This window comes from Meriones unguiculatus, chromosome 3 (assembly GCF_030254825.1).
Source record: "Meriones unguiculatus strain TT.TT164.6M chromosome 3, Bangor_MerUng_6.1, whole genome shotgun sequence".
NCBI classification, from domain to species: domain Eukaryota; kingdom Metazoa; phylum Chordata; class Mammalia; order Rodentia; family Muridae; genus Meriones; species Meriones unguiculatus.
Window position 1 is genome coordinate 164,446,758 of NC_083351.1, and position 15,959 is coordinate 164,462,716.

The 15,959-nt window shown below is 39.5% G+C and overlaps 1 protein-coding gene across 2 annotated transcripts in view; it reads left to right on the plus strand.

Annotated features, from left to right (window-relative positions):
* The window catches only part of Mthfd2l (methylenetetrahydrofolate dehydrogenase (NADP+ dependent) 2 like), an 82,295-nt gene extending 70,009 nt beyond the window's left edge, over positions 1-12,286 (plus strand). For both annotated transcript variants that reach the window (XM_060380924.1, XM_060380927.1), the window contains one exon: positions 11,865-12,286. In XM_060380924.1, the coding sequence (XP_060236907.1) occupies positions 11,865-11,977 (113 nt within the window). In that variant the 3' untranslated portion in view covers positions 11,978-12,286. The remainder of the gene's footprint in view (positions 1-11,864) is intronic.
* The last annotated feature ends 3,673 nt before the right edge of the window (positions 12,287-15,959 follow it).

Sequence of the window (15,959 nt, forward strand, 5' to 3'; positions counted from 1 at the left end):
TAATTTGGGCACGTGTGGCCCCTTTTGAATAAGTACAAATCCACCTTATACCTAAGAATGTGAATATCCAACTCTTTCTTGGGAGCCTCACTTTAGAGTCATTTGGTTTTCAATTATTTATTGAGCATTTGCTATGAATCCATCCTATGAGACACAACTGTGGCCTAAATAGACAAAGTTTTATCCACAATAATAAGCAAATAAACACATCTTATAGTATATGAAATAGTGTTTAGTGTTACAAAATAAAACAAAATCAGTTGAGCTGGAGAGCTGTCTTAGCAGTTAAGAGCACTGGCTGCTCTTCTAGACAACTGGATTGAATTACTAGCATGTACATGGCAGTTCACAGCCATGAACAGGCTGGTTCGGCTTTGGGAAACACAACACCCTTTTCTAGCCTCTGAGGGTATTATACACATGGTGTACAGCTGTAACTTGAAGGCAGACAACACACACACACACACACACACACACTGAGAGATATACACACAAATATATATTGAACACAAATTCATGAAAAGAAGGTAAGTCTGCAGAGACTCACTGACTGATTAGAATTTCACTACTGTGGAGAGTGATTGTGATGTAGAGGGTCCAGAGGTTAATTACCTCATCTGGGGCTGGCTCCAGCCCTCTGGAATAACCATTCCCTGTTCACCTCTGTCTTAGAACTAACATCTTGTGACCAATAGATAGAAAGCCTTTACAATCTATTGACTCGCACATTAGCTTCCACCAAGTTCAGATAGCATCTTGCTATAGAAAAGCTTCCCCATCTAGCTTTAACCACCCCTCTGAGGTAGCCACTGATATATTTTAAGCTTGCCTTGATTTATGACTTTATTTTTTGTGAAACTATAAAATTTTATGAAACTGGTTCTACATTGAAACATGGAATTTGAGGTCATCTAAACCTATATTTTTCACTCCAGAGTCACCACAATGGCTCCAGAATAAACTATGTCTTATTCCCTTTAAAATGAGAGCTATGCTTTATCCATCAGCAACATGAAATAAAAAACAAGCTTTAAAGCAAAACAAAAACAAAACTAACTTATGAATTGATGGGTAGAGTTGCTTTGAAGGGGTAGTCAGAGAAAGCTCCCAGCTAACCTGCAGCTTGGGAGAAAGCACCAAGAGGGAATGAGGGAGGAATTCCAGACAACTAGAGGAGTCACTGTGAGTATCTTCAGGAGATCATGCTTGGTTGCTCAGTTTTTGTTTTGTAATCTTTGAGACTGAGTCTCTCTGTGTTCAGGCTTGCCTTGAACTCACTGTGTTCCCAATGTTGTCCTTGAACTCATGACTCTTCTGCCTTAGCTTCTCTAGTATCGGAATTATAGATGTGTGCCACTAGGTTCCACTCTGCCTGCTAGTTTTGACGAGCTACAAGGGGACCCTTGTAACTAGCACATAAATAAAGGAAATGATGTATGGGAAACTTTGAAAAGAGGCAGCAATAGGGGTTGTATATCATACTGGGCTTTAAAGACCACAGAAAGAAATTTGCATTTTACTCTTTAAAGAATGGTTAGCAAAGACATAGTGTTTGACTTGTTTTCAACAGGATCATTCTCTGGACTGTAAAGAATAAGGGTGTAAACAGGGGTACATGCTAAGAGGCCATTATAATTATCCAAGTAAGAAATGATGGGGTGTGGACAAGGGTAGTAATGGGTTTAAGTATTATGAGGTCGTTAGATGGTAGATATAATTTAAAAGGAGAGTTGGGATGATTGGTCAAATGATTAGGTATGAAAAAAATAGAAAGAATCGTGTATGACTTCAAAGATCTTAGAATGAGCATGAGTGGAGATTCCAGCTTCATAATCCTCTTGAAACAATTTTTACCAGGCCAGAGAATTTGACTGAGGGTGTGTAGCTGGTATAGAGAGTGGGCAACAGAAGGAGGGGGATGACCCAGGATGTGTAGCTGTGTGGGGAGTGGGTATGGGAAGGAGAGGGTTTTTTTTTTTTTTTTTTTTTTTTCAAATGGAATCAACACTAGAGACAGCAAAAAAAAAAAGGGGGGGGAGAGGAATAAAGTATTCATACTCTATAGCATTCCCAATGCAGTTTGTTTTAGGGATAAAACTATGATGCAATGCAGTTTATTAAAGAACAGAAGTATGATGTAAAAACTTACAAATTTGCCCTGCTGGAGTCTACACCTAAAGTTTTCAAAAGAATTTTTATTGAACAGGAAATGACTCCCACAAAGAGAGGACAAATCTTGGAACTCCCTCCAGCGAAAATGATTCCTCAAAATGTAAATCTAAGGTGACACAGGGCAGAAAAGCCACTTATTTTTTCTCTTCAGAAACTACTAGAGGTGGCACCAAAACCTTCCTCTAGTTTCTCGTCTTTTAGAATGTTCTACATTTGAAACTTTATTTAGTGTCACCTTTCACTCCAATCCTTTTTATATCATGTCTAACTTTTCATAGATGACTACATTCTGGAGCCAAGCTGACTTGGGTTTGAATCCTGGCTCTCTTGCTTAAAACAATTATGATCTTAGGTAAATCATTTTGCCTATGATACTTGATTTTATCATTGAAAAATGGAGATAATAATACCTACCTTAGAAAGCTGTCATGAAGATTAAATGAAATAATCACCATACATGAGCTAACTAATGCATGCGAATTGCTGAGCACACTCCTAGCAGCAAGCAGTGTACCTGTGTACATGATTTAGTCACCTTTTCCTTTCCACTGCACTACTGATGTAGAAGTCTGTAACTTCCATCTTTCCCCGAACACTTCCATAGGACCCCCGGAGCTCTGCCCCATGCCTGGCTTCAAGTCCCAACATCTGTCTCCATCACCTGTTTGTTGAAGCCTCCCAAATGGCAGTCAAGTTAGGCTCCTGTCTGCAAGCAGAGCAGAGCATCATTAATAGTGTCAGGAGCTGTCTTTCTACCATGGGGTGGGTCTCAAGTTTGGCCAGTTATTGGTTAGACTTTCCCTCACTCTTTATTCTCTCTTTATCCCTGCACTTCCTAGAGGGTACAGGAACCTCACAAGACCAACAGAGACAACTAACAGAGTCCCATAGGGCCTTACAGAGACTGAGACATCAACTAAGGAGCATGCATGGTCTGGTCCTAGGCTCCCAGCACATATGTGGCCGATGGGTGGCTTGGTCTTCATGTGGGGCTCTTGACAAGTGCGGGGAGTGTTGTTCCTAACATGGACTCTATTTCCTGCTTTTGGATCACTTTCTCCTGACAGGGCTGACTTGCTTGGCCTTAGGGAATGAGGATATGCTCAGTCCTGAGGTGACTTGATGTGCTGGGGAGGGTTGATATGGGGGAGGGAGGATCCCCTTATTGGGAGGAAAGGGAGAGAGAAAGGGGGAAAGAGGAGAAAAAGGGGGAACTTGGAGAAAAGGGGAGGACCTTTGGATGTAAAATAAATAAACTGAAATTTAAAAAAAATTTAAAAAGTTTTTTCAAGCAGAAAGATACATATAGTATATACTCACTTATAAGTAGATATTAGATATATAATATAGGATAATCACACTAAAATCTGTACACTTAAAGAAGCTTAAGCAAGAAGGAGGACCGTGAGTAAGATGATCAGTCCTCACTCAGAAAAGCAAACAGGATGGACATTGGAAGAGTGAGAAAACAGTGGACAGGACAGGAGCCTACCACAGAAGGCCTCTGGAATACTCTACCCAACAGGGCATCAAAACAGATGCTGAGACTCATAGCCAAACTTTGGGCAGAGTGTAGGAAATCTTATGAAAGAAGGGGGAGATAGAAAGACCTGGAGGGGACTGGGGCTCCAAAAGAAGAGCAAAAGAACCAAAAATCTGGGCTCAGGGGTCTTTTCTGAGACTGAAACTCCAACCAAGGACCATGCATGGCAATAACTTAGAACCCCTGCACAGATGTAGCCCATGGCAGCTCAGTGTCCAAGGGGTACCCTAGTAATGGGAACAGGAACTGTCTCTGACATGAACTCAGTAGGTGGATCTTTGATCACCTCCCTCTGAGGGGGCAGAGCAGACCTACCAGGCCATAGAGGAAGACAATACAGACAGTCCTGATGAGACCTGATAGGCTAGGGATAGGGGAGGATAGGGAGGACCTCCCCTATCAATGGACTGGAGAAGGGGCATGGGAGGAGAAGAGGAAGGGAGGGCTGGATTGGGAGGAGATGAGAGAGGGGGCTACAGCTGGGATACAACATGAATAAATTGTAATAAATTAAAAAAATTTAAATAAAAAAGTAAATTAAAAAAAGAAGTCTTTTCACTTCAGGTACCATCTCATTCTTTGCTGATTTTCTGCCCTCCGGTGTTTTTTGGTTTTGGTCTGTTCTTTATTCAACTGTTAAAGGAGTCAATTTCAATGCATTCATAATTATTCTTATCTTTGTCAGGCTTCCTTAGCATGCTTAGTTGACAATATGCTTTACACTATCATGCATTTTATTTAGCTGGCCACAACTAGACTGTTTCTTTCTAGTGTGAGCTTCCTGTCTTGTATGCTCCATATTTCTACCCCATACCAAGCTTTAGCCTTCTTAGTCATGTTCTTATGCCTCAAACAATGCAAACTTGAGCATTAGAAGGACCTGATAGGAGTGAGGTGGTAAAAAGACTCAAGGCTCTAGGTTCACATCAAGAGCCACTTTTATTTTTCTCACTGCTCTTTATATGTTGTTTAGATAGTAGTAGAGATAGTTATAAGCAGTGCTTGACAAAGTGTTTTTGACCCCTTATCTGAGTTTTCTTTGCCCTTGGGGCCTTCTTTTGCCCTGGAGGACAGTCTTCCTAGGCTTTCCCTTATGCCTAGAGTCTTTCAAAGGCATACTACTATATCTGGGTCAGGAGTTGTGCTGGAGAAAGGAATTACTGACCAGCTGGACTCCAAGACCTCTCCACTTCTCATTTTGTGGCACTATGGTGACATAATCAGCTTTTTCTTGGGCTATCAATAATCTCTGGATTCTTAGGATGCAGAGGCAGCCCATTAGAAGCAATAAAAGAATAATGGCAATTAGTATTAAATTTAGCAAGGTTTTAGAAGATTGATCATGTAAAATATTTAAAGGATGGAAATGTAAATGTACTCCATAATTTAACTGAAAACTCTTAGTTAGAGACTACTGACATTTTGCAATACTGTAATGAATATATTTCTTGATGTAACTGTCCAAGATCAATAATGATGTATTCAGACCATATTCCATATAGGTGCTTCTTAACCAATTCCCATGCATATTTATATTATCCCTGTAAGATAAAGCAGATATATAAATTCAACAGTCAGTAGTTAGTAGCTTGTATTGTTGCCCAATCCAATCAATGGTACCATTAAGGGTATCCAGCCTATATAAAAAAAAGTCTAATTTTTCTTAATGTCTTTCTTATTCTTAAAACATGTTTAGCTAGCTCATTGGTAAACTCAGCTATTTGTACTCTTGCCATAGCAGCAGTTATTATTTCAATGAGGATTAGGATGCCAGCAATTACCAACCCCATAAAACTTACTTTAATTTTATTACCATCAATAATTTCCCCCAAATAGCATTTATATTTTCTAAAGACCATTTTTCTTTTAGATTTACAGGAATGCTTATGAAGGAGTGTTGTTTTTAGTATCATAAAATTAGAGTTGAAAGTATTATTAATACATTGAATAACTTTCAAGAAGCCGACAAAACACAGTAAAGGGTGTCACTGCACTGAAAAGGAGCTTGGTAACTGGGGTGAGACTTAGCAGTGACATGCAGTTTACATGTGGTTGAAATGCAGGAAAGTGTCCCTCTTTTGACTAGCAGATTCTGTGTCAGTTAAAGGTACACATCCACGGGGACAAAGGCAATGTCTGATGCTTTCATGACATTGTCTTATACTATAATGAGATTATTTGTAGTTATTTTCAGCATCCTAAGATACAATTTCCTATAGGAAAGACGTTTATGTCCTATTTTAGGTTGCTTATGGTAAACTATTGAGATCAAGGACCTGTCAAATATCTGGAAGACTCCATCATTCTGGTAGTTTCTCAGCTCACCTTTGATGGAAGTGTTCAGTGCCTGAAGAAAAGGGGATTGGAGGAGGAGTGAGAAAGGATTGTAAAAGATGGCACAAGATACTCTTATTAGTTTTTAAAAAGACACAGTGAAAGGAAGATACTTTTAGTTCCCAAGCTGTCAATAGAAACCACACAGCAGTATTTAAACTCTTGCCTACCAGAGTAAAAATGCAATGAGGCTTCACTGTTGATGAACAAATTCACAGACAGTAACTTTTGGTTTAGCCAGGCAACTAGGTTGCTTTATGGCTCCATTTAGTGTTTTCTGAGTGGTTTGGCTGGCATTGTTTTAGGCATTCACATCTGTGAAATGGCTAGCCAGATATATAAATATTTGATTTACTATAAAGAGGGAATGGGGGAAAGGCAGGAAGACAGAGAGAGAGTTGGGGGGAGAAAAAGAAGAGGAAGAGGGAGAAGAAGAAGAAGAAGGAGAAGAAGAAGGAGAAGGAGAAGGAGAAGGAGAAGGAGAAGGAGAAGGAGAAGGAGAAGGAGAAGGAGAAGGAGAAGGAGAAGGAGAAGGAGAAGGAGAAGGAGAAGGAGAAGGAGAAGGAGAAGAAACACATACAGAGAGTACATGAATCAATTGACTAATCAAGAAAATGTCATTTTCGACCCAGATACAACGTACGTTACCTTGGTTATATCTGATCCTGTTGCCATGCTAAAGTTGAGTGGTGAGCCACGTGCTAAAGAGCCTTTTGCTCTCTGGCTCACATGCACTTAGCATCATTTTATAACACTAACACAAGAAAGTGGAGTGGAGTGGTTTTGTGTTACCTCCTGAGTCATACTATTTCTCCAGTGCTATGCCATTCAGGTTTTTCTGGTTGCGACTCCTGTCCTTCGTTTTCCCGAAGCATGTCTCCCCTTCATTATAGTGGATGTGTCTGAGAAGCCATGCCTAAGTAGTTTGCATTTAGAAGCATGGGAAACTTCTCCAACCATTTAATTTACTCAATTATATGTGTATACTAGGAGGCTGAAATTCACGCGAGAGAAGCGAGACTTGTGTGTGTGTTGCTGCTCTGAAATGCAAGTTGCTTCTAAAAGCTTGCTGTTGCAGTGTTAGGAATCTATCATGGGCTACAGAGTGCTTCTTTAAAGATACCAAAAAAGCAAACTAGAAAGAGAAACAACAATACAAGAGAAACTCGTGGCATTAGATTCTTTTGCTCCACCCAGAAATGGATTTTTAGAGCACAAACATATTCTTTCTTTTCAGAACATAGTTTTCATGAAATATTAGCAGTGTCAGTTCTGTTTAGCTACATCTACTCTCTTTTCGAGGAACCATGGAAGAATACACAGCAGCCCTGAGGTTAAACACGACCTGCCAAGGAACCGGAGAATGTTCCAGAAGCCGTATTTTTGATGCTAATTTTGATTCTTAAGTGTCAGCCCTGGGAACCGGGACTATAAAGTTTCCAGAGGAAGTAATGACACAGAAGACACAAGCTGGAGACACCCTCTTGTGAAGCATGGCTGCCGCTGCCAGAGGTTAACGATCACATCCTTTTTCTTTTGTTCCAACTCAGTTGTTAAAGAGCGTTCTAACCTTCCGGATGTCTCCAGACGTATCCCTCATGAGTAATCTCTCCACACCCCGTGACCACATGTCACCCTTGCATTTTTTTTTTGAGGCACATGCACAGACTGAACACCTAGTATCTTTCATCACCCCTGTCATCAACTCCATTTAAACATGAAGTAACCTTTGCTCCATACCTATTGTTCTCATCCTGATGTTAAAAGACAGTTCTCTTCAAGTAAGAATAATGGAAATGATTGTGAAGCCAAGCCTGTCTTCATGCTTCCTTTCAGGAATACTTTAATCATTGATTATATTATATTATATTATATTATATTATATTATATTATATTATATTATAAATTCAGTTCTCTACAAACCACCTCTCTCCTCCAAATCCTTCCCTGTAGCTCTCTTTTACTTACAGATCAGCAATGCCAGTCTACCTGTGACATTTTCCCAGACTCAAGCCAGGTTCCACCCAAGAGAAGTTTCTTTCCCCCCTGTATGCAAACCCACACAGCCCCCCCCCCACACACAGACTAAGAGCAGTGTCTGATCTCTACATTTCTTACCTGGGAAGCCTAGCCTACCTGTGTCATATCTATACACAGTGCTCAGGCTTAGGTGGGTCCTCGAAACACACTTCCAATGCCACAAACACTTCACTGTGGCACACACCACAGCCCTCACTCAATTATTGCTTCAGTAATCGCATTTTTAAAACCTGCATCTCTACAGTAAGACTGTGAGTTCCAAGAGTTAGTAACTATGTCTTATACAAGGGGAATTTTTTGAGACTCTGTCTGGGCCAGTTTGTAATGTGTGTGGGAACAGTAGTAATCAGGTTTGGGAATAAGACCAGAGGACAATAGATCCCGCCGCCATGAAAAATTCTTTTTATCTTATTCTAGTATTACTGGCAATTCTGCACATGTCTACAGCTGAGGTGATCAGATCCGTTCGAAAGAATAAATCTGGCTGCTGATAGCGTGGCTGAAATGGCAGACGGGAACGAGCAATTGTATCATAGACTATAAAAAGTGGTCATGTATTGCTTGTGTCCGTACTCATCCTTTTTGCAAAGTGACTCCGCTACTATTGTTATCCCATATTTTAGGGCTTAAATGTGGTGGTGAGCCTTGATTTGGCCAATGAGACATTACCAACTGTGACACTGCAGAGGTTTCAAAAGTGTCTGTCCACTGGGGTTTGCCTAGCAACAGACTGCTGTGTAACTCCAGAGCAGTGAGGCACAACCTCAGCCAGGCTTTAAGCTCCCACTTTCCTGTTCAGATGGGAAATGCTGCTTTTCTCCTGGACAGCCATCATACACTTCAGACTCTGATACCAAGGGGCCTACGGTAGAATCTCGAGGGTGGGGGGAGGAAAACCTGCAGTTTGACTTCTTTTGACAGGATAGTCTAATACACCCAGAACTTCACCCTGAAAAACTGTTCTGTAAATTCCATGGGCCAATGAGTAAACAGTTAACTCAGCCCAGGGAGTTAACTCCAGTGACATTTGCATTAGATTGAGAAGGAAGAACAAATGTTCCATAGATGAAAACGAGAGCGGGGCGTGTTAGGCCAAGCGGGTAGGGTGCACAAGGCATAGAGTCTCTGGGTGTCTACCTCATATTCAAGGAAGTCTCTAGAAGCTACTTCGCAGCCTCTGAAGTTCTGTACAGAGGCCATTCAAATAAAATTTTGTGGTAATTATTGCCTTTCCTAAAAATAGTCTTATTTTTAAGAATTTGCTTTAAAACATAATTGTCATTTCTGTCTAAGCTTCATCCCCAGGGCACATTCCACACAGACAATAGAGCTTGGCAGGTATTTCATTTGCCTTAATTGTCAGTTTCAATAACTCTAAAATGTTGATGATTTCACAGAATTGAATCCAACTCTTGATCTTTTTCTGAATATTCTTTAGTGAATCATAAAATTGCTGATAACTCTAATTCTCATGCAGCAGAGACTTTGGCATTTGTCTTAAATGCATGCACACATATTACCCAAATTCCGCAGTCACAGAAAGTCATCTCTGAATGGAATCATTGGCCCTTAATATTTTTTGTGTTTCCTGCAATGAGGCGTAGAGAAAACACACGCGCGCGCGCGCGCACACACACACACACACACACACACACACACACACACACACACACACACACACACACATCGTTGAAAGCGTCTCCCGGTAAGCAGGTGCAAAGCCCGCCTGCCCTTAGGGAAACAGCCAACAAGAGGTTGTTGTGCTGATTCAGTGCTCATTAATTTCCCCTCTTCTAGACTTGCTCAGGGAAGGTGCAGTTCACAGTAGCAGGCATGAACTGAACTCGTATCTTCTCAATGGCTAATTTCATCTCAAAACATCTGTGGCACTTCCCAGACACACGGTTTATGATAGCCTTGAGATGGTTATGCAAAATATTAGAGAATATTCATTATTCACTTACGTATTTATTATTTATTGTCCAGGCTGGCTTTAAGCTTCTGAGTGCAAGGTACTCTCCTCTGACAGCCTCCTGCGTCCCAAGACTATAGGTGTTCCCATCCTCCCAGGTGACCGCTTATCCATTGACACTAATCCCCACCTGCTAATGATTCCTGTCCTGAGAGAAGTATTTTCATACCCTGTACCTTATGCAAATAGACAATAAACCACATTAACCCTATCCAGTGACATATAAACGATTTCGTCTCAGACATAGCCACTCAGGAAAATGAAACAAGAAAGGTGACAGAGAGACCTAATTTTTAAACCTAAATAGGTTTAAGATTCATTATTGCTCCCCTTTTGTTACTGTGTGCAGACCTTATCTCTATGTGTATATGCTTTATTTCAAACCTAAAAAAACAAACAAACAAACAAAAACAGAAAGAAAGAAAATTGGAAAGAGTACTTGAATGCTCAACTTTGTTCATAGCAATGCTTAATCTTCTGCCCACTAAAGTAATGTGGAAAAATCCACTGATGCTAAGAAAGACTTGTTAACATGCAGAAAAGCCCTAACTCAAGACAGGTGAAGATCGCTATGGAGAACATCAGGCAGTACAGGGTGTATGTGTGTGTGTGTTTTCCATTAGCAACTCGTACAAAAAATGCAGATTCTGAGCTAAACTGTCAAGTAGGCATTTCATGACAATTCCCATTCCTATCCCTCTGTCCAGTTCTTACTTTTTGAGCATAAACGTAGTGGTGAGTATGTAGTTAAAAAAACAATTTGCAAGAAGAAAAAGATCACGAGACCCAGGCAGACCACTGTTCTTTTTGGATCTAACACTCAAGGAAGAAAACGACCGATACTGTTTGCTTAGCATTTGTGTGATTTAAGTGTAATGTGTAATTTATACTGTGACTGCTCAGAGTAAAAAAGTAGGAAAATGGATACGCTGTAGCTGTTTCTACTGTATTTATTTTCAGGTCATTCTACTGTTCATTACTGACCCTTCCTCCACTTGGGACTTTTCCATGAAATGCAACTATAGAGGGACAAAGTGTAATTATGGAAATACAGAAATTTTCAAACTTAGTTGGGAGTGCTTTTGAGGAGAGAGACGACTGCCTGTATCCTGCCTTCCTGTTGTAACCAATTCCATATCTTCAGTGGAATTGTTAGATCACAGATCCTCTAGCTGTCTCCTTCTCCCCAGATGAGGCCACATCCTCTTGAGGGCTCTCAGGCTCACTCTTTAGAGGCCAGCTACAGAAAGCTGCTATGACTAGATTTGCAGCTCTCAGTCTACCCCCCTCACTCACACACTAGCTCTCTTGTCTCTCTGTCTCTCTCTCTTCCCTCCCTCCCTCTCTTTCTCTGTGCCCACCTCTCAGCTGTGAGTAAGCCCAGAAGCCCCTGATACCTAGACTTGAGACAACCGTGAAATATATCTGAGGTCTTTCTGTCCCCTGACTCCTGGCTCATAAGCTATCTGTCTACATTTTCCTACTTGTTATAATAAGAATGACTGGTAATCACAGCGACCATAGCTTATTGCTCTTGTTCATATAAAGCTGAACGCAACTGACTTGCAAGGAGATGGAGCATATCTTTTCATGTCTACCTAAGATATCATAGAATGAAGTATGTGTATGTATGTGTGTGTGTGTGTGTGTGTGTGTGAGTGTCTTCACTGTAGCTTGCTTCATTTTTTTTTAAGTGACTGGAGTTTGGTAAAGTCATGTGTATAATGGGGAAAATACAATAAGATGTGTTTAAAAGATGATGTTTTAGATACATTTCAAATGAAGCATGCTCTGTCTCTGCAGCTGTGAAGAAGAAAGCCAGCTTTATCACTCCTGTCCCGGGAGGGGTGGGGCCCGTGACCGTGGCCATGCTTCTGAAGAACACACTTCTGGCTGCGAAGAACATTGTCTACTAGACCATACAGGAAGCACACAAAACGAATGCTGCTGCCTATTTATTTGTCAACAGGCAACATCCTTTCTATTTTACTACAAAGTTATTTATTTCTACATTGTATTTATTTTTTCATGAGTAGAATCATTGTGGAACTGATTATTTTCACAACTTTCTGGATTTCTTGCTAATAGATTTTGAGTTAAAAAAAACAACAAAAAAACAACAAATCCCAATGACAACTTTGGTAACAATTCTTTATTTTATGGATATTTGATCATAATGTTTAAAAAGGAGAATTCATGCTTAATAAATATATTTTTGACATAACCTAAATGTCACACAGTGTGTTTTCAAAAACTGTTTTGTCAACCAAATGGATGCCATGAAACCACTTAAGTTTTGTTATCACCATGATTTTTAATGTAGTCTATTTTCTACGTTATTATGATTTTCTCTGTAGTCTATAGTGTAGGTTATCTCAGGAAAGGAGCTCACCCATTCAGAGGAAGATGGAATACTGAAAATGAAGTCTTAATCTCAGCTATATTCATCATTCTAAAGGTCAATCCTATGATAAAACTGACATTTTAGTTAAGAAATAAAAACTATTCAAGGAAAATAAAAGCTGCAATAATTCTTGGAAAACTAAAAATGATTACGTGGAATAGTGTAAGATCATGCACGTTGGCTTTCCACACCATTCATGTCATTGGTTTAGTGTAAAGATGCCTGTTAGGTTTCCACACCATTCATGTCATTGGTTTAGTGTAAAGATGCCTGTTAGGTTTCCACACCATTCATTTCACTTCATTGATGATAATAGCAAAATCTGAAAACAACTGAATGTACAAAGTCAAACTAAAATGTTTCTCCCACAAGTATCAACCAAATACAATGTGTGTCTGTCATTAAAGAACTGTAAGTGGTATAATTATTCATGGGAGCAGAAATCTGAGAGGATTATAATGCTTTCATTTTGTGAAACCTGAATCCCAGCATATAACTAAAAGCTAACCTTGTGCACACATTTCTTCTCTTTTCTAGGATAGCATTTGGTTCCTAACTCAGATGCTGTGTGTCTAACACAATTCAAATTGGTTAATCTGTGTGACTATTAATTGAAGGCTATTTAATGACTAGAGCCTTATAATTGCTACTGTGGTTTCATACCCAAACCCCAGTATGTTTATGCGCCAACAATGATCCTTGTTCAATGCATGTCTCTATCCGTGTGTCTCTTGACCAGCTGTTTATAACTGATATTTCAACTATCCAATAAATGCAATTTGAGAAAGAATTATAGCTATATTATTTTATTAAAATAGCTTTAAAATTTTGGGTTCACATATTGTTATCTGTTTCTTCTGTTTTGTTTTTTTATTAATTTGCATGTGTGTGTTTGTTTATGTGTGTGTTACAGTTATGAGAGAGAAAGACACACAGAGAGAGAAATCAGGCTCGACAGCAAGCAGCTCTAATGCTTGAGCTGTCTCACTGTTCCTATTAGCTGTTCATTTTCCACATGCTGGGGAAAAATGTATCAGGTTTCCTAAACACAAGAAAAAAAAGACACTAGAAAGCTTTCTACCGTGAATCCAGATCAGACAGTTAAGTAGTCATGACAGAACTATAAATTCAAAGTTTGCATGTAAGCATTTTAGAAAGCGCATGATTTAAATAAAGTTTAAAGGACTAAAAATAAATAATGGACTAAAAAAATAAATAATACCCAAAGATGCATGAATATTAAAAATACGAGGATATAGTTATGAGTGTTTCCCTGCCCAACAGATGAAAGGGATTATTTTGGTACAGTATTTATTTGGGGGCCAGTCTCCCTAGAGACTAAGGAATAAAAGAAAAATTCTGATGCTTTAAATGGAAGCATCTGATATTTAAATTGAAAAGGGAGATTCATCAAAACAAGTGCAGTGGAGTCAACAGTTTAAAAGATAGATTGAGCCTATCTTTACACAAGGCAAAGGCAAATGGAATCTACAACCTTTACAAACGAGTCACCAAGATGGGGAAATCAGTGGGTTAGGATGTTTTGATATCAAGGAGGAGGGAGTACTTGCTGACATGACTTGTCAGTTTTCTTAGTAACAGCAGACCAGAGACTTTGTCATCGATGCATGGGGACAGGGACTACACCATGGATATATAAGGTGTGGGAAGAGCTGAGTTAGCAAGACTCTCTGCTAAAACTGAGCTCACTTGATTGAGGTACAGGTTTGTCAACAAGAGGGCTCAGATGGGTATTAATAAGTGCCTAGTGAAGGCAGGAATCTTTTCTCAAACATAAAAGACAAAATCGGCTGAATGGATATGAATCTATTCAGAGTTGTTTTTGGAGTCTATATGATGGTCTGGAGGAGGAATGTGAAGATTCACTTTTTTTTCCCCTACACTGTCTTCAGGGAACCTTAAAGAATGATGAAAATTGTACTGCAACACAAGGAAACAGAAGTACAATTTGAAAAATGCAGTCAGAAAAGAGTGAGTTGGAGAGTAGGGGAGGTCAGAAGAAACTGCAAGAAGCAGGAATGAAGACCATATTTAGCAAGTGAATAGAAAGGATTCCAGTCAAGGCCAGAGGACATCATCACCCGTTAGCATAAGGAAGTTATAAAGAGGTGACTTGGGAGAAGAGATAACAACTTCAATTTAAGACTTGTTGAGTGTGAGGCAATGACATAACACGTAAGCAACAGTCATGAAGTAACCCACATCCTGGAAAGGGATGGATTCTGGTTACTGATGGGGAAAATACAGCGCATAAGGCAACTGGGTACCTAGACTTGGAGGCCACTGTCCACCTTGTATTCTTTTACCGCATTCAATACGTACAGATGCTCCTTAATTGTGTAGCTACCAAAAGCTACAGATTTCCTCTTAATTTTCTTTTTTTAAATGTGAATAAACTAGAGTGCAGAATTTTTTACATAATTGTCCCAATGTCACAAATACCACATAAGTGGTAAATTGTGTTCTACCATTGGACATAGTTCACAAACCAAAATAGAACAAGATCAGATTTTTATTTAATTCTTCCTCTTTCTTGTGATTGAATTATTACAAACACAGACATGTCCACAAAACAATCTGGTGGAGGTGATTCTCAATTGAGATTCTCTCTTTGCAAATATGTCTACATTTGTGTCATGTTGTAAACATCCAACCAACACCAACTTGGTACCTCAATGAACCTGGAGCTTACCAGTTCAAGCAGCAAACCCGAAGGATCTTCCTGCTTCCTCCTTCCCTGCACTGATATTTCAGGTGTGTCCCACCATTTCTGGCTCTTACAAGGGTGCTGGGAATCCAAGCTCAGGTACCCAAATTTGCATGGCAGGCATTTTACCAACTGAGACATTTCTTCATCCCCTCCAGCTAATTGTTATTACAGAGAGGATCGTTGTATGTCTGTAACTAAGTCTTAAGAATAAAGATGTTTGGGCCAGGTATATTTGACAGTAGTGGAGAACATGATTAATATGTGCTAAAGTTCTAAGTTTGAATCTCTCTCTCCCTCACACACAGAAACAGACACATACAGAAAGAGATAGATGATAGACGATGTTAGATGATAGCTAGATAGATGGTAGATACAGGATACTAACATTTCTTTTCGAAAACTTCAGAAAATTTGTGATAATATTTTAATCCTTAGTTAATTATTTCTTAAATTCTCCATAGGGCCCTAAGAGAATTCTCTGATTTATAATCCAACAATTATTTTCTTGTGAAAAGTACTGCTCAGAAATTGATGTACCGGACAGTTCTTTAAGATCATAAAACTAGAGCTACGGTGTGTGGACACAAGTAAGCCGAGTGGTACATATTCTTTTAGCTTCTAAGTGATGACTCTTGCGGTAAGTGATTGCCCAAGCTGTAATGAGGGTAACAAGCTTGTGCTTGTGCAATTTCTAAAGCCAAATTCTTATTTGAATACAGATTGGGATCCTTTCTGATAAATATAATTTGCTTGGTGGACATGA